This window comes from Podarcis muralis, chromosome 6, assembly GCF_964188315.1.
Source record: "Podarcis muralis chromosome 6, rPodMur119.hap1.1, whole genome shotgun sequence".
Taxonomy (NCBI): domain Eukaryota; kingdom Metazoa; phylum Chordata; class Lepidosauria; order Squamata; family Lacertidae; genus Podarcis; species Podarcis muralis.
In genome coordinates, this window is record NC_135660.1 from 16,670,021 (window position 1) to 16,689,774 (window position 19,754).

The window sequence follows — 19,754 nt, forward strand, 5'->3', positions numbered from 1 at the left end:
GCAAAGGCTCAGTGCTTTATGCTTTGCATTAAGAAGGTGCCAATCCTCAGGGCTGCGAATGTCCCCTCTAAAACCCTGGAATCCTGCTGCCAAGCAGTAAAGACATTACCAAGCTGCATGGAACGAACGTGATGGATCAGTGGTCAGACTCAGTATTTATTCAGTTATTTTGTTTATTAAATTTCTATGCCACCCTTCATCCTAGAATCACAGGGCAGTTTACAGTATAAAAACGCAAAAACACATAACAGTTAAAACAAAGAACAATAACCCCACACATAGCCAATTTATGGCCTTTCAAACTTGGTAATTATCCAAAGGCCTGAGAGAAGAGGAACGTTCTTGCCTGGTGCCAAAAGATATGCAAGCAAAGGCGCCAGGTGAGTCTCTCTGGGGAGAGCATTCCATAAGCAAGGAGCCACTGCAGAAATGGCTCATCTCTGGACCTCTCCTGGAAGAGGCACACAAAGAAGGGCCTCAGACGATGATTGCAGGGTTCAGGTCAATTCATATGGGGAGAGGTGGTCCTTGAGGTATGGAGGTCCTGAGCCATTTAAGGCTTTATAGGTCAAAACCAACACTTTGAATTGGGCCCGGAAACTAACTGACAGCCAGTGCAGAGTCAGGCCAGAATTGGCGTTATGTGCTCAAACTGTCTTGGCCCCAGTGAGCAGCCTGGCCACCAAATTTTGCACCCGCTGAAGTTTCCAAACCTCCCTCAGAGGCAGCCCCACGTATAACGTGTTGCAGTAGTCTAACCTAGAGGTTACCAGAGCATGGGCAACAGAAGTTTGGTTATCCCTGTTCAGATAGGGGCATAGCTGGGCCACCAGCTGAAGCTGATGGAAGTCACTCCATGCTACGAAGACCATTTGAGTCTCAAGCAACAGCCAAGGACCCAGTAGTACCCCCAAGCTGCATAGCCACTTTTCCAGAGGAAGTGTAACCCCATCAAGTATAAAGGAGCTTCTTGTGTTCCTGTTTTATTTAAAAAAATAAATAAGTCAAGAAGCATCTTTAAAGAATAATAAGTTAAGCAGCTCATGGCATTCTACAATCACAACTTACAGTGAAGGCACCCAGCTTCATCATCTTTCTTCTGGCTCCAGCCAGGGCAGCACTTAAAGACAGTGTGATGTTCCATGCTGTACACTTGCTTATAAATGGTATAATAGCTTGTCCTTTAAAAATAATCATAGTAAAAGCACAGTGTAAGATAGCGTTAAGACAAAACATTGCCCTACTTTGTTCAGGCAACAGCTATGGTCTACATCCAGCATGCAAGGAAGAAAATAGCATCTCTATTTTGAGACACATTATCAGTTATTGCATAGCAGTGGTTTTCAAACTTCCTTTCTTTGGGGAATGCTGTTGACATTGAACTCACCTGATTTATCCTCCATGCATCTGCCATGGGACCCACATATTACAGAAACAGGAAGGGGCAAAAAAATATTGAGTATATTAGAGGTTACTGCCCCCACACTTCTGCTGCGCTTTTCTGCTTGTGTGGTGGCACCTCGGTAAAACCACTTCTTGCTGTTTGTAGCAGACTTTTCCCCGGAGGCAGAGGACAACAGAAGTCATACTCAAATTCACAATCAAGAGCTTCTTTATTGCTTGACTGGTTGCACAAGCATTTCTGTTACTATTATATACAAGCTATTTACATTCCTTCTTTCTCTCTCCAGCATGGTATAATCTCAGTCCAGTAATTAATCCTGACACAGCAAAACTCACAATATCAGCAGCACAAATTGTCTTACTTCCAAACTTTTTATCAGCGTGCGTGCTGACAGTGTGTGTGTGTGTGTGTGCATGCGCGCACACTTTCCTCATGCGGAAATTGCAGCCTGCAACAACCTCCTTTTATTTGCACCTCCAGCTGACACCAATCAAGCCTAGAGTGCCACTCTTACACACTAAAGAAAAATTCTGGAACCCTCTTTAAAGCTTCCAATAACTTTTCTCTGTTTCTTAAAGAATGTTTTCCTAACAGAGTAAAGCAAAGGTGTGCACTCAGCATCCCTTAACACTTAACGAATGTGTGGTAGGTGATCCTGGGTATGCCCGCTTAATTACGATGATGAAAACTGCTTCACTGATCAAACCATGCTTTAAAAACACAGGACCACGTGTTACCTTCTCTCATAGGCCATGCACCATCTCTGTCCTGCACAGTCCTGCTTCCACATCTTCACCAAACGGGTAAAGGCTTGAACACATGGCTGGCGATGCCCCACCATGGCCAACTCTTGCTCGGAACAGACATTTGGCCTGCAATTTTGGGAGACGAAAATAAATCAAGAGCATGCACTGTAGACACTCAACACCAGATAATTCTGTCAAACGCTCCCAATTCTTATTTTGATTACCCAGATATGAGTCACCAACACCTTCCTATCTACTTTATGTTGTAAACAGCACGTAATTTTAGACCAAGCCTCTTCACCAGCTGATTCACACATAACTCGATCTTCAACTGCTTAATTGCTCAGCGATGAATAATTAGCAGGTGGTTGTACAGACCTGAGATGGAAAACCTGTAGTCCGCCAAATACTGTTGGACCTCAACTCTAAGTATCCCCATGCAGCACTGACAACGCTCAAGGATTATGGGAGCCATAGCCCAGAAACATCTTTTAATTGTGTTGGGGGGGGGGGGACTATTGGTTTGTTTTTGTTCTTATTTTTATTATGTATTTTGTGTTTTTTAATTGTAATTTTATGTTGTGACACACACCCCCCCCCCGAGGTCTATGGATAAAGGGCAATATAAAAGTAATATAATAATAATAATCTGAAGAGCCACAGGTTCCCATCCCTTGTCTATTGAGTTCACTTTCCCCAACAGACTGCAGAGTGGCTCCTGGTCAAACATAGCTCTTGGAAGTCCCTTATCACTGGAAGTCCTCTGTTCAAATGTCACCACAGTGATGATCTCATTAGGTGGCCTTAAGCAAGCTACCCTTTCTCAGCCTTAAGTTTCTCCATCTGGAGTATGGAGAATAATAATGTTCTTATTTTACAGGGATGTAGACCATACATATGAACCACTCTGAACACTTACCACAGAGATTTTCAAGCTGTTTAGAAATAGGTAAAGGTAAAGGGACCCCTGACCATTAGGTCCAGTCGTGACCGACTCTGGGGTTGCGGTGCTCATCTCGCTTTATTGGCCGAGGGAGCCGGCGTACAGCTTCCGGGTCATGTGGCCAGCATGACTAAGCCGCTTCTGGCGAACCAGAGCAGCACACAGAAACGCCGTTTACCTCCCACTGGAGCGGTACCTATTTATCTAATTGCACTTTGATGTGCTTTTGAACTGCTAGGTTGACAGGAGCAGGGACCGAGCCACGGGAGCTCACCCCGTCGCAGGGATTCGAACTGCCGACCTTCTGATCAGCAAGTCCTAGGCCCTGTGGTTTAACCCACAGCGCCACCTGTGTCTCTTGTTTAGAAATACTTTTAGATAAAATAACTAACACACACACAAAAGGCTAAGTACCAGGAACTGAACCTGGGATTCTCTGCATGCAAAGTATGTGCTCTGTTCTTGTGCTATGCCCCTTCCACAGTGGTAGTAGGGAGGAAAGCTGAATGGTCTCGCTGGAGAGAAGGCAGACCCACACCACCATTTGGAGTTCTCTGTTATTCTTGCAGCTTCAACTGCAAATTGAATCCAAGGGGAGTTGGAAGTTCAAACGCCTCAGCTCTTCCACATATTTCTATAGTGTCCAGAATAGAGCTTCTGCATCTCCCCACTCTGGAGATGCCGAAGGTCCCTATGGGCTCCATTAACATTTGTGTCAACAAAATGAGGAACAGAACACATTGCACTGCAAAAACTGTACGTGAGAGGTATGTTCTCATGGGCTCCCAAACACAGTCAATAAGAACTTAAGGGCTCCCACTGGGACAACTGTCGTCCCTTCCAATGGGGGCCTGCTTCAAACTTAGATCAGGGGTGGGGAATCAGATGTTGGATTAATGTTTCCATCATTCCTGCCATTGCCCATGCTGACTGGGGTTGATGAGAGATTCCATCATCATCTTGGGGACTCCTGTTTCCCCATGCCTGCTTAGACTATATACTGTGGAGCAGTAATTTCCAAGCTGTATTCTGAAGAAACCTGGTATGTATTTAAACAAAGGTTGGATGACCTGTCCTGAATGTGTCTGGATTGCATGGGGACTAGATTGCCCTTGGGGTCCCTTCCAACTGTACGGTTCTATGAGTCCTTGAAAGCCTGACAAGCAATAGGAGAAAAATCATTTCTTTCTTCCTTTATTGATTTTTAATTTCAAGTAATGTAACATGTCCATACAAGGAAAACATAGCTTAGTAGTTGTACAGAAAAGAAAAATAGCGCCTGACAGTTGTAGTTTTAAATGTTCCAGGAAAGGCAATCTCTCCCAAAGTGTCTCTCCATAAGGTTCCATGAGTCAATGGAGGGTGAAAACCATGTTCGATTGTCTTAACGAAGTCAATAAAAGGACATCATGTCCTATAAAAGGTGTGAGTCTCCCCCCACTCCAATAGATATTCCTTTTGTAAAATGGTTAATTTGTCCATAGGCACGATGTCCCATACTTGTGAAATCCAGGCTTCAAAAAGATTTGCATTTAAAGTTTCCCCATGTTTTGCAATCATTAACCTAGCTGCAGTTAATGGAGGCTGGGGTCTTTAGTTCTTAAGTAAAATGAGGCAATAGGGCTAATTTTGGGTCTGGTTGTAGCAATAGTCCCATCATTTGAATATTTGTTTGCAAAACTTTTTCCCAAAAGGGAGTAAGTTTTGGGCAAAACCACCACACGTAGAGAGCCAGGTAAACTGAGTTCCCACCAACAAATTATGATTAATTCTATATATCCTGGCTGGGCACATGTACCAGCGTTGTGCTAGCTTTAAAACATTTTATTGAGTTTCTTGGAGGGATCCAAATGATAGCCGATTCCAAATTTGTTCCCACAGTTGTTCCTCTAGTCTCCAAAACCTTTCCCCCATTCCAGTCTTAATTTTATCCAATTGTGTGAGGATTTTATCTAGTTGGGGGATGTTTCCCTTTCCTAGTGAGTTGGTTGAGTAGTTGCTTCAAAACTAATTCAGCTGCATAATGCTTGAGTCCTTATATTTGGCTGGTTTAGAAATCTGGTGTATCTCTAGCCAACCACATGGTTTATCTCCCAACTTAAAATTTATTTCTGGAGCTGTAAGGGGCTTTTGATCAGTGTAGAAGCTTCTGAGTTTATATAATCCCACTGTTTCCCACCTGGCAAATGAGCCTGATTTGGCTGCTGTGCAGAAGGAAGTGTGTTGTGTTATTGAGAGAGAGAAATCATTTCTAAGATGCAGTTTTGCCCAATGGTTTCCTGCGAAGTGCAGACATGGAGTATGGTTTGATGTGTTCTGGGCTCCAATGCAGGCAACAATGAAGCCAATCCTCTGCAATGCCAGCCATGAAAGGGCTTCTCAGAAGAAGGGCCTATTTGCTAAGTAAAAAGGTAAAGGTAAAGGTACCCCTGCCCGTACGGGCCAGTCTTGCCAGACTCTAGGGTTGTGCGCTCATCTCACTCTATAGGCCGGGAGCCAGCGCTGTCCGCAGACACTTCCGGGTCACGTGGCCAGTGTGACAAGCTGCATCTGGCGAGCCAGCGCAGCACACAGAAACACCGTTTACCTTCCCGCTAGTAAGCGGTCCCTATTTATCTACTTGCACCCGGGGGTGCTTTCGAACTGCTAGGTTGGCAGGCACTGGGACCAAACGACGGGAGCGCACCCCGCCGCGGGGATTCGAACCGCCGACCACGCGATCGGCAAGTCCTAGGCACTGAGGTTTTACCCACAGCGCCACCCGCGTCCCTCATTTGCTAAGTACTAGGCACTTATATGTAGTGCTTTAGGAAGTTTGCACTTCCCATATACCACCACTGTAGCCCTTCCTAACACAAATTACAGACTTGATTATCCTTGTATTGCAGGTGGGAGGTGGGGACAGGACAGGGCTGATGTGGTGGGGCTTGTCTAAGTCCTCCTAATAAGGATGGCGAGGACGCAGTCAACCAAAAACTCAGTCCTTTAACCACTACACTAGGCCAGCTATCCAGAAACGTGTTCCCTAAAAAGGAAGGGAGTCTGGAAACTGGAGGCTAATCATCAATATGCCATCTAGTCACCATTTCCCCCAACCAGAATCCAGAAACATGAATCGAGTGGATTTAAAAAGCAGGAAGATGAATGCCCTCGGGTGACATGCCTGCTCAAATATAACCAGTGTAGGATGAGAAGTTTAGATTGTGCTATGAATTTGCATTAACTGAAAAATGATCAAACTGTTTAGTGGGCAGCTGCTCACTCTAAACACACTATAGTAAGCGTCTAAATCCAGCAAAAGAGTCTTTTCACGCCCCCACTAAACGGAAGGTGTCCCAGCTTGTATCAGGTCAACTGAAGCGTCTGCTGTCTGAACACTATTGATTCCTGTGAAGTCAAGATACACTTGATTTGCCATATTACAGCAACCCCACCACCCACAAGCAGTGAAACGTTTCAGGGGCAACGCTATAGGGTTTTATTTTCTTGGATGAGGGTGCACAGGTCTGAATATTTAAGATGTCTTTGGAATATATCTATTACAAAATAAGCCAGCACTGTGTGAGTGGAAGTAAGCTGATTCTTCAAAGCTGGCAGAAAATGCATCATTATTGTGCAAAGTTCACAGCGTCCCTTCAACCCAAAATATATATTTATTTTTTTACAGCCAGCTAATAGCTCTCTCCCTCTCCCTCTCTCCTTCAGTTCATACAATGAACTGGTTCCTCTGCTTCTCCCCCCAGCTCTAACATGACATCCCTGCCCCCGCCAAAAGCAGGGGAATAGAGATTCCCAGCCATCAAGGACAGAGAAGGGGAGGAAATGGTAGGGCAGGATCTAATGGCAGATCTCTGGGTGATTTGCAGTAGATCAGAAAGGGTTTCTGACTCCCAATTGTTTAACTATTAGGCTCCTTTGAGAGGAAGGGCAGGATATAAATGTAATATAAAACAACAACAGCGCCAGGAGCTTAGAAGGATGTGTCAATTTCAGTTCTCTCATTGCCTCATTTTTAAAGCTTAAATTCAGTTCTCCACATTTCTGCAGCAAGTTGCAAACAGGAACATTGCAAAATCCGCACGAAAATTCACCAGCGCTTTAGAGTGAATTTCTCCTAACAGACACAATTTTTTGTATACGTTTTTGACCGATGTACACATTTTTGCAAAAGATTCTCCCAATGCAGTTTTGTGTGTTGTACTCACTAATATAATCATATTTATGCACACTTGTCCCTAATATATGCATTTTTGTAGATAATGGTTGGTTGGAGAACTGCATCATAATAAATAAATCAGTGTGGATTTCGAGGGATGGCTGTGTTTTTGTTCTCAATTTGTGACGACTTCCATGTGTGAAACAGCCAAAGGTCACTGGCAGAACGCTTTCCCAATGCTTCGGTTGTTACTGTACATTGTTTGAGGATCATACTGGCAGATAACCAGCCTATAACATGGGGCATCTTTTGGTGTGCCATTGGTACATTTAGCTCTATGCTGACTGGAAGCTGCTGTCCAGTATTTCAGACAGGAGACACTCCTGGCTTACATGGAGGACCTGAGGATTGAATAGGGAACCTTCTGAATGCAAAGCCTCTGCTCTACCCCCGAGCTACGACCTTTCCCCAACAAGGTTAAGTAACAGCGACAATCCATTTCAGTGGATGACGTTCACACATTCTGCTTCAAGTCATTAACTGACAAGCCATCATGTGACATAAGCACATGTGCAAATGGATCCAAAATTTGGGAGCACAATTTCACAAATCAAGGTTAATGCAGTGGTACCTCGGGTTAAGTACTTAATTCGTTCCGGAAGTCCGTTCTTAACCTGAAACTGTTCTTAACCTGAAGCACCACTTTAGCTAATGGGGCCTCCTGCTGCCGCCGCGCCGCCAGACCATGATTTTTGTTCTCATCCTGAAGCAAAGTTCTTAACCCGAGGTACTATTTCTGGGTTACAGGAGTCTGTAACCTAAAGCGTATGTAACCTGAAGAATATGTTACCCAAGGTAGCACTGTAATCTGCAATTCCTACAAGCTAGATTTCTGGTGTTTTGCAATAATTCAGGGCACTCTGAATTCAGTGTTGCATTCTTCCAGTCATTCCATTTGTAAAAGGAGTTCAGCTTCCTAGATGAAATGACCCCACCTCTCCTCCCCTTGCATGCTATTCTGTGGGGTTCTCCTGACACAAGCACCCCAAGCCAATATCAGGGGCCACAGAGGGGAGGAGACTGCAGAAAGCTCCTTGTGCAAGTGGAAGAGAGGTCTGATGCAACCGAATTTTAGATGTTGAACGCCACTGTGCATCAGCATGTGCTAACATACTCTGTACTATACATTATGTTGTCATCTATCCTTTCCTCTTTCTTGGATGGGTACATATGATCATTTTACAACAGGCCAACACTAAAGGTGCAGTAAAATCATCCTTGGTGCTTGGCAGAAGGACACAGTGAGTTAACCTAGGCTGAAAGCGCTCATCCTGGGGAAGCATATTCGTCTGTGCCCAAAGGTTCTCTTCCCCGATCGAAACATCATTTTCACCAGCTTCTTAAATCTCAAACTGTCCCTAGGAATCAGAAAGCTTCAGGAATCTCAATTGTTCTTTCAGGCCGATCTGTTCTCATCTGTACAATTTTCCCGCAATTGATTGCAGAGACTTATCTCTGGCAAGAGCAAACAAAACACAAAAACCCCTCACAATGACTATGTATATATATTAACACATGCTATAATCTCCAGTAAAAGAAACAAATGGAGATGTAGCAGGCTGTAGGTTTGTCTATACATACCAATGGGATTAATTTCGACCTCGCTGGTGAAAACGTTTTAGAAGCATGCATTTAAAAGCTTGCTGCATAATTGTCACTTCTATAAAACCACAATTGTCAGTCTCCAAATATATGTCAAATCAAATGTTACCATACTCGCCTACAGCTGCTCAGAAATATGGAGAAGCAGAAGACAGATGTGAATTTACTGCAGGGGAAACCCTGTGACTCTCAATAGCTCAGTCAGCAGAGCATGAGACTTAATCTCAGGGTCGTGGGTTTGAGCCCCATGTTGGGTAAAGATTCCTGCATTGCAGAGGCATGGACTAGATGACCATTGTGATCCCTTCCAATTCTACAATTCTATGATTATTGAATTACAACTCTCATCAATGCTGGCCATCAGCTGGTCCTCCATCTGGGAGGACCAAAGATTTCCCCTTTCTGGTTTACTGACTGCTGTACTTCGTTATACATGGTAACAAAGCCCTAGAAACAGACCTGACATAAGACAGATGGCTGCTAGGCATAATAATAAAATTTTATTTATATACTGCCCTCCCCAGCCAAAGCCGGGCTCAGAGCATCTAACAACAATAAAAGTAACACAGTTTACATAAAATCAATTAATTGAAATGCATTCTAAAATCAATTCAAAATCAAATTAATGGCAACCATTGGGCTAGAGTTCTGTGAGGATTACCGAAGCAGGGGGTCAGACTGTGCCTTGGCCAAAGGCCTGGTGGAACAGATGTCAAGTCCCACAGGGCCCTAGTCTCTTGTGACAGAGCGTTCCACCGGATCAGGACCACGGCCGAAAAAGCCCGGCTCTGTTCAAGGCCAGCCTAACCTCTCTGTGGCCCGAGACCTCCAAGGTGTTTTTGTTTGAAGACCATAAGGTCCTCCGTGGGACATACCAGGAGAGGCGGTCCCGTAGGTCCTAGGCTGTATAAGGCTTTAAAGGTTAAAACCAGCATCTTGAACCTGATCCTGTACTCCACTGGGAGCAAGGGCAGCTGGTATAGCACGGGGTGAATGTGATCCCGCAGCAAGGACCCCGTAAGGAGTTTCGCCACAGCATTCTGCACTCGCTGGAGTTTCTGGGTCAGTCTCTAGGGCAGCCCCACGTAGAGTGAGCATAATGGCGATCTAGTACCTCCAGCATTGGAGGCACCATACCTCTGTACCAATCATTGAGGAAGAGCAGGAAAGGGTTCCTGTTGAACTGAATTTTTTAGTTAAATTGAATTTATATACTGCCAAAGAAGCCAAGGACTATAGGTCTCATGCCCTGCCTGTAGGCTGCCAATAGGCATTTGGTTGGTCACTGTGCGTAACACAATGCAGGAATACATAAGCTTTTGTCTGATTCAGGACAGCTCTTAGGTATTCACAGCTATCCGATTCCACTCAAAATATATTCTGGCCATGAAACTAGGCTTTGCTTAAGTATGGTAACCTTAGAGTGATTTATTTATTTTTCTGGTAGACTTCACTGTTCTGAAATCTATTTGCATTCCCTGTTCGTTGTTCATATGCACACAGCCAAATTTATCTTGCATAACTGCATAGAGCCATTGAAGGTAGGTGGTGGCATATATAACACTGAACTAGGTGCTGGTTAAATACATTGATTGATCAGTGTAAACTACATCAATAGCGTTCGAAATTCAGAGATATAATCTAGGTGCCAAATGGCTCCTTAAACCATGGTTACAGTTATGAAAGCAGAATGTCTAGTTGCCATTTTGGGGCCAGACGGTTCGAAAGTCATATTTTTATACAACTTTTTGGTTCCTGAAAATTCATTCCAATTGTGCAGATAAAATATAATGGATAGAAATCTATAGGATGTGTTGCTAGTCTGTGAAAACAGTCAAATTCCAAGGATCCCCAGTCATGCACCTCGAAATGGTGAAGAAGTGGGCGTCATCCTGGAGCCCGGGTATCCTCACTTGAACACTGATCAATCAATGTATTTAACCAGCACCTAGTTCAGTGTTATATATGCCACCACCTACCTTCAATGGCTCTATGCAGTTATGCAAGATAAATTTGGCTGTGTGCATATGAACAACGAACAGGGAATGCAAATAGATTTCAGAACAGTGAAGTCTACCAGAAAAATAAATAAATCACTCTAAGGTTACCATACTTAAGCAAAGCCTATAAAGGAAGCAGAGAGAATATTAGGCTATTGAACAGAGCTGATGCACTCTTTTTATTTGAAAATACGAAAACCAGTATCTTACATGCAGCATTTGTGAGAGCCTTGGACTAACTCAAATGAATGCACTCACTGACGTCAGTTGACGGGATCATCTATCTAATGTGTTCCAGGAAACTCTGGAGTTCCTCCAAAGTTCATCAGGGATTTTTCAATGAGGAAATCAGAAGGAGAGGGCAAGCCTCCTTTAGCAACACCTTGCCCACCATCATCCGCCTTCCCTTTCAGTGTACAAGCTGTATGTTCTAGATTTATTTGTTTCATTATGAATCACTTCCCATGAAACAGCCTGAAGCAATTCAAGAATAAAAACATCCACAATGAAACCTGTATGAATACTATTTCTAAACCAAAGTAGACAAACGTTGGGATTTTTAAAAAATCTCCACTTAAAAGGCTTGTTGGAAGAGAAAGGTCTTCAATAAATAATAATAATAGTAATAATAATGATGATGATGATGATTTATTTATACCCTGCCCATCTGGCTGGGTTTCCCCAGCCACTCTGGGTGGCTCCCAACAGAATATTAAAAATAGAATCAAACATTAAAAACTTCCCTAAACAGGTGCTAAGGCAAAGGGTAGATGGCCTACATCACATGGAATGGACCCCCGAGTGGGATGGCATCTGTGCAAGCCCCTCTCCTGCAGAGTGTAGTGATCAATGGGATATATAAGGGGGTGAAATGATCTCTTAGGTGACCCGATCCCAAACTGTATCAGGCTTCATACACCAACACTAGCAACGTAAACTTAGCCTGGTAGCTAGTTGGCTGATGAGTGGAGGCTGCAGTCATCTCATGATAGTGATAACAAGGCCTAGGAGGCAACCCCTCATTCTGAGGGCGGTAGAACTACGAGAGGGCTCCCTCTGCCGATCTTAATACCCGGAATATTACTGTGTACGGGAAGGCGGGCAGTCTCTCAGAAATGTACCTAAAACATTCCCTGATATTCTGTAGCATGTGGGGGTTTCCTGGGTAGATAATGCCATGTGGAAGTGTTCGCTCAAAGTCGAAAGTTTTAAAAAAGAACTGATCAATTTCATCTCTGCCGGGAACATACTCCTTTTCCTTTACACTTGGTAGAAATAGTATTTTCTTCTACTGAAGCACTCTCTTTCTCTCTCTCTCTCTATATATATATACACACACACACACAGTCGTACCTTGGAAGTCAAATGGAATTCATTCCGGAAGTCCGTTCGACTTCCAAAATGTCCGGAAACCAAGGCACGGCTTCCGATTGGCTGCAGAAAGCTTCTGCAGTCAATCGGAAGCCACGCCGGATGTTCGGGTTCCAGAAAACGTTCGGAAACCAGAACGCTCACTGCTGGGTTTCCATCGTTTGGAAGCCAAACGTTTGACTTGCAAGGCGTTCAGGATCCAAGGTACGACTGTATACAGATAATTTTTTCAACACATTGTTGCCCCCTCCATGTGTCTTAGAAGGTAGGCTGTTGCCTATTACTGTTTGCAGGCAATAAATTAATCCTGACATTAATTGTGTGAATGCAATCAACATGCACTTTTTCTAAACTTAATGTAGCAATGGGAAGTGGGGAGCATTTAAGCCAGGTGTGGCTATCCTGCAGCCTTCCAGTTGGTGAACTGAAGCTCCCATTAGTTGGTTTTTGCACCTTCTTACTGAGACTTTGGCTGTGTGCATATAAGCAACAGGATGTGGGTAGCGCTGTGGTCTAAACCACAGAACTTAGGGCTTGCTGATCAGAAGGTCGGCAGTTCGAATCCCCACGACGGGGTGAGCTCCCATTGCTCGGTCCCTGCTAGCAGTTCGAAAGAATGCCAAAAAGTGCAAGTAGATAAATAGGTACCGCTCCGGCAGGAAGGTAAACGGTGTTTCCATGCGCTGCTCTGGTTCACCAGAAGCGGCTTAGTCATGCTGGCCACATGACCCGGAAGCTGTACGCTGGCTCCCTCGGCCAATAAAGCGAGATGAGCGCCACAACCCCAGAGTTGTCCGTGACTGGACCTAATGGTCAGGGGTCCCTTTACCCTTTACCTTTTAATTAGACTTACAAAGCACTCTAGCCCTTCATAATAGCAACCCTGATAAATGTGTGACCGTATTAATATTCCAGGCCACTTTTGCTCCAAAGCACGCCACCTCTTTAGATAGTTGCAATAAGGTTAATGTAGCAAGTAACGTGGGAAGCAACTGCCACTATTTACCTCAGATTGTGTCATAAAATCTTTAAAATCGTTAAAATACAAAGCCGTCACCTCTCAGCATCTTTATCATAGAAAAACATCACATCCAGGTTTGCCTCCCAGAGGACATGACTAGGAGAGGGGTGGGAAACCATTTTACAGCCTGAGGGCCTCTCACCCTTTGGGGCAAGCATCCTGGGGCCACATTCCAGTGGTAGGTGGGTCCAGAGGCAAAAGTGGGAAGAGCAACAAATGGAGATTTTGACCTTCAAACAAAAGGCTGGTGTCTCCTCAGGCCAAATACAACCTCTCTGCCCTTCCCCAGACAAAAAATGAGACCCTATCTGAGTTCAAGGACCCACTGCAGCCAGGGAAAACCACTCAATGCTGGTACAAAGCAGGCACATTGAGGGGCTGTGGCGAGTCCCATGGGCAACACAGAGAGGGGCTTGAGGCCTGCATTTGCCCCCCAGGCCAGAGGTTTCCCTGCCCTCACACTAGGAAGTGATAGCCCTGGCCTTTAATATTAGGAGAAAGGTGAAAACTAAATAAAGATATGTTACCACACTAATTTCATATGTTCTCACTCAGGAGTGGGACTCTCCAAAAAGATTTTAGTTATCTCAGAAGAAAACAACCCTGAGGTTCAATGTGCTAGGTGCATGCTAACAGCAATTATCACTCAATAATCAGAATACGAAACTGGTCGCAACAGTAACCACATGAGTCATCAATCTTTGTTAAGCACCTCACATAAATACCCTAAAACAGGCTTCCTCAACCTCAGCCCTCCAGATGTTTTGAGACTACAATTCCCAGCATCCCTGAGCACTGGTCCTGCTAGCTAGGGCTCATGGGAGTTGTAGGCGAAAAACATTTGGAGGGCCGAGGTTGAGGAAGCCTGCCCTAAAACAATTCCCCCTGCCTTTTCTGCCGCTGTGACCCATCTTTGACCACAGCACCAGGTACAGGAACCATTTTAAGTTGTTTACTGTTTACTATGCTCATTTTTCTCCTCTCCCCCCACCAAATGAATACAGTGGTGCCTTGGTTCTCAAACGAATCCGTTCCAGAAGTCTGTTCCAAAACCAAAGCATTCCAAAACCAAGGTGCACTTCCCCATAAAAAGTAATGCAAAATGGATTAATTTGTTCCAGGCTTTTAAAAACAACCCCTAAAACAGCAATTTAGCATGAATTTTACTATCAAACGAGATCATTGATCCACAAAATGAAAGCAATAAACAATGTACTGCAGTCACACAATCAAATCAATCAGTAGCCGAACTGGGTTCCACACAGTCACAAAAACAAAACAAAAAAGCCGCAAAAACAAAAACGCAAAATAAATAGCAAAAAAAGGGCAGACCTCGGCGTAACACTCAAAATGGAAGTGTGATACTCAGAATAGAAGCATGGCACTCAAAATGGAGCACATTTGGCTTCTGAAAAAAAGTTCACAAACAGAACACTTACTTCCAGTTTTGCAGTGTTTGGGTTCCAAGTTGTTTGAGTACAAAGGCATTTGAGAACCAAAGCACCACTGTACACTTTCCCTCCCTTTGTGCTCCCTAGTTTCTGCTGTTGTCTCTCCTTTCCCTACTCTTAAGAAAATGAAAGTTACCAGAAAAAACCATTAAAAATGGGACATAGCCCTGGTGAGAGCCATGTTAGGTTCATCTGTGACCTAATTACAAGTCCTGACTTATTAGTAGAAGACCTCTATCCAAATTTATTTTCAAAGGTGGATAAGGTTCACAGGTGAGGACTATGCTATTGCATGTAAAAAATATTAATACAAAAAGCCAATATACATTTCCCAATGGAAAGCTGTAGATATTGGTCACAGGGGGAAAAGGAAATTAAAAAAATGACACAGTCCCAAAATAGGAGCACTATCATGGGGTGCTAAAGATGCAGTGACAATCTATGACTCCTAATATCAACAAAAGCAGTTTGAAACTGTGAACCTGCCCTTTAGACGCTCCCCAGAATAATTCTGCCTAAAGATGGTTGCGAGAGGTACAGACAGCAGCCTGCTCCCTCTCTTCCCTTCTCCCCCCCCCCCCCGCCCTCACCGCAAAGTTACACACCTCCCTAATCGTTTCTCTGTTCAATAACCTCCGGAGACCTGAAGTCTGCAGCTATTGCACAAAGCAGCTGTCAAGAAAAGAAATCCAATTAAACTTTTTGCCATGGGGCTGACCCCGATTGTAGGCTGCAGTATAGACCAGACAGTGTCACTCAAGCATTAGGTAACACACAAGAACAGGCAAGGCACTTCACACAGCAGGCACAATGCCACACTCTTTGACTCCAGTTAATTAATGCAGCATAATTACAGCCCTCCTGATTCTAACCTCTTGTCACAACGGCCAATTCAAATCACCACTGCATATATGAAGCACATACTGAAATTATCATTAAGAGCAATTCGATCATTTTATTGCAGAGGATGAAATGTGTCCTGTCTCCAAAGCCAGAAGATCAGCGACATGCTACGGGTTTGTGCACACTGGTGACGAGTTACCTCTTCCCTTCCTATGGTTTTCTTCAAGCCGTTTTGTTGGTATCGGCACTGACCATGGTTTGAAGAGGGTTTGCCTCCAAACAATGATTAATGTCACTGGGAAGCTGCAATTAAAGTAAGCTGTGGGGAGGAAGAAATTCGTGCAGAAAAGGGGAGGAGTGAAGGGATGCAAACCCCTGCAACCCTAAACCGTGGTTTGGCGATCTGGACCGCCGTGTCTGCACAGAACCTTAGACTCTGACTATAAGGATATCAATAAAGGCATACTGTTGGATAACTAAACCATGATGGCATGCCAGGTATGTGTCCTGCCCAAAGGACGTAGCATTTAGAATACAGTGGTACTTCGGGTTAAGTACTTAATTCGTTCCGAAGGTCCGTACTTAACCTGAAATTGTTCTTAACCTGAAGCACCACTTTAGCTAACGGGGCTTCCTGCTGCTGCCGTGCCACCGGAGCAAGATTTCCGTTCTCATCCTGAAGCAAAGTTCTTAACCTGAAGCACTATTGCTGGGTTAGCGGAGTCTGTAACCCGAAGCGTATGTAACCTGAGGTACCACTGTACTCTTGGTCTGTCTGGAATAAAATTAAAGTCGCTACATATCACTTGAAAGCAAAAACAAGCAAAAGCAGATTGCATGCAATGTTGCAACTGTAAGCACGTTTGATGGAAGCTCAGCGCCTCCCTCCCCTAGCTTCCTTCCTACATACACCATCACTCAAGAAACCCAATGCAGGAATCTGCCTTTTAGAAAGAGGGAGTATTGGTCCATGTAGCTTAGTAGAGCAGTGGCTCTCCAAGGTTTCAGGTAGGAGGCATTTCCAGCTTTACCTGGAGATTCCAAGGACTTAACCTGGGACCTTCTGCATGAAAAACAGATGCTCTACCACAGAGCTATGGCTGTTCCCAAAGGGTCTAACAAAAGAATTCACTTTGTTTTTGGTGCGTGCTCACAGCAAACACCAAAAACAAATCACATGGAAGGAGTGCACAATGTGAATCTCTGTTACACATGCAAAGAGCTAGAAGCCACAACTCATCAGGGTTTTCCACCACACCTCCACACGGAAATGCTTATACAGTATGCTTTTCTCAGCCATGACCAAAGTATCACTCTTGTCAGCACAGACGCAAAATGCATGTAGACATTTTGTCAATGCACAAAGCAGCTGTGAATTCCACAGAAGCCAACAAGAGTCCACAAAGTGAGGGCATTTAGAACTGAAGTGAGATACCGCCTTAAGTACTTTGGGAGGAATTCAGTGTCGTGCTAAGGCAACTGCTCCATCAGTGCAAGCATTCCTGCTTGCCGGACAATCTGCTGTCTCCCCTCTACACAAACCTGCTATTCCAGGGTTTCTCCTGACTCTCCCAGCAGATTTGGAGATAATAAAGGGCAGGGGGAGGCGGAGAAATCATGCAGGGGAAGGAGAGGGGCTCAAGACCCATTGCACTAGTTTCTGCTAGCACAACAACTTACTTGAATCTGGTCCTTTGTCTGAAAAATGCTTACTGAAGGGAGTGAAACTTCCCCTGCTCCTAAAGAGCAAGGATGCCTTAATTTACCAAAGCAGAATGCCGCAGATAAACTTGCACATGATTAGTCTATTAAATCCTGAAAAATCACCTCCCCTCAATGCTTACCTCCGTATCTTGCATTCAAGTAGTTCCTGGTTCAATTCCCGACATCTGCCACACCATAAACTTAAAGCGCATAAAACGCATGTTTGAAGTACATGGCTTCCCCCAAAGAATCCTGGGAACTGTAGCTTCCCCTGGAAGAACTACAATTCCCAGCACCATTAACAAACTACAGTTTGCAATGCATGTGCTTTAAATGTGTAGCTGGAAGTGCTTTGAATGTATGGGGTGGCTCTGCCCAAGAACTCTGCCTGCGACCTTGGACAGCCATTGCCCATCAGACTTGACAATATCGGGAATAGAATGGATGGACAAACTTGGCAGGAAGCAGAGTCCTATAGGGACGGTTTCACTTTAGCAACAGCACCCTTTTATTAACCTTCACAGGAATGCAGGAACCTCCTGCCTTGTACTGAGACAGACCTCCATCTAGCCCAATATTGTCTACACGGGTGAACAGCGGCTCTCACGGGTTTCAGGCAGCCCTACCTGGAGACACTGGGGCTTGAACCTGGGAACTTCTGCATGCACAACAGATGCTCTCCCAATAAAACTGCTAATACATTTGCAATGCTAAGCAGGGACTGGTATGCTTTCAAACTGGATGGGGGAGAGGGAAGGATCACATGTTGAGATTCCAGCATTGCAGGGGGGTTGGACTAGATGACTCTTGCAACTCTACAATTCCGTGATTAAATAAAAAGTCTTCTGATGCTGCAATCCTAGCCATGCCTAAACTCAGGACTAAGCGTATCTGAATTAATAGGAGCATAAGCCCAGGTGAATGGGGTTAGGATAGCAGCTTTAGAGACGGGGTAGGGAACAAAACGGGAATTCCAAGACATTCCACCTTTTGTGCGGGGATCAAAGTGACCCGCCCCCGCTCCGTTTCCCTCCCCGCACAGAACAAGATGCAAAAAGACTCTGAGCAACCAACTCCCCCTTCTAGGGAAAAAAAAGACCCGTCCGCTCCACTCACATGCCCTGCTGAAGTTGCAGCGGCGCACTGGGCGAGACCACCAGGCTGCCAAGGACGCACACGAGCCACGCTGCGCTCGGGGTCATCTCGACGGGGCTCCGAGGTCGAAAGCCGCCGGCTGCAGGTCTTCAGCTGCCCGTCCCGGGCTGGCGCTGCTGCAGAAGAGCAGCGAGCTGCGGGAAAGTTGGCATCGGGGAACTTCAGAGGGGACGGCCGCTGCGCGTTCGGATTAAGAGGGATTGAGGAGGCTTAACAAAAAATAATTATAAAAAAAAATCGGGAAGCGCTGCTGCACCGGCGGCGTACGGGGGAAGAAAGCGATGAGGGCAATTTCCCTCCAGCTTTCTGCGTCTCTCCTCGCCGCGCTGCTCGCCAGCCCCGCGCAAGCAACAGGCTCCGCTGAAGCTCCACCTCCCAGGCGCAGCTTGCAGCCCTCCAAATCATTTAAAGCCTCCGCCGAGCCAATCACGCCTTTCCAAGTTCCTAGCCCCGCCCACAATTTGGGTCGGGGGGTGGGAGGCGCGCTCTGCTGGGATTCCTAGAAAAAGAAGAAGAACCCGTCAACGGGGATGGTCTATCTAGCTGAATTTTCAGCCCCACGTGGGGGAGTCAGGCTCATTTGCTTCCCCTTCGCAGTCGATCAAGTCGTGTCTAACTTTACACTGGCTGCGTGAAATCAATACGGCGCTTCGGTCGCTTCACCGTCAATAAATTCCTCCCGAATTCTGCGTCCAGAAATGCTAGATTCTGCAACTGGAATTGTGTAACTGTAGTACTGTACACATATTTACTGTTTCTGGCTGTGAAATGGGGAGGGGGGGGAATAACTTCAACCTGCCTAGATAATAATAATAATAATAATAATAATAATAATAATGATGATGATGATGATGATAATTTATTATTTATACCCCACCCATCTGGCTGGGTTTCCCCAGCCACTCTGGGCGGCTTCCAACAAAACACTAAAATACAATAACCTATTAAACATTAAAAGCTTCCCTAAAAGCCTTCAGATGTCTTCTAAAAGTTTGGTAGTTATTTTTCTCTTTGACATCTGGTGGGAGGGCGTTCCAGAGGGCGGGTGCCACTACCAAGAAGGCCCTCTGCCTGGTTCCCTGTAACTTGGCTTCTCGCAGCGAGGGAACCGCCAGAAGGCCCTCAGCGCTGGACCTCAGTGTCCGGGCAGAACGATGGGGGTGGAGACGCTCCTTCAGCTATGCTGGATCGAGGCCGTTTAGGGCTTTAAAGTTCAGCACCAACACTTTGAATTGTGCTCAGAAACGTACTGGGAGCCAGTGTAGGTCTTTCAAGACCGGTGTTATATGGTCTCGGT

General features: G+C 45.1%; 1 protein-coding gene across 11 annotated transcripts in view; it reads right to left on the reverse strand.

Moving 5' to 3' along the window:
- The window catches only part of LOC114597953 (uncharacterized), a 210,845-nt gene extending 192,004 nt beyond the window's left edge, over positions 1–18,841 (reverse strand). For all 11 annotated transcript variants that reach the window (XR_003706925.2, XM_028731484.2, XM_077929790.1 and 8 more), the window contains exons 1-3: positions 18,419–18,841; positions 2,143–2,277; positions 1,069–1,181 (exon numbers count right to left, since the gene is read on the reverse strand). Coding sequence is in view for 10 of the 11 variants with exons in the window: in XM_028731484.2 (XP_028587317.2) it covers positions 1,069–1,181; positions 2,143–2,277; positions 18,419–18,504 (334 nt within the window). In the remaining variant the exon portion in view is untranslated. The remainder of the gene's footprint in view (positions 1–1,068; positions 1,182–2,142; positions 2,278–18,418) is intronic.
- Positions 18,842–19,754: the final 913 nt, after the last annotated feature.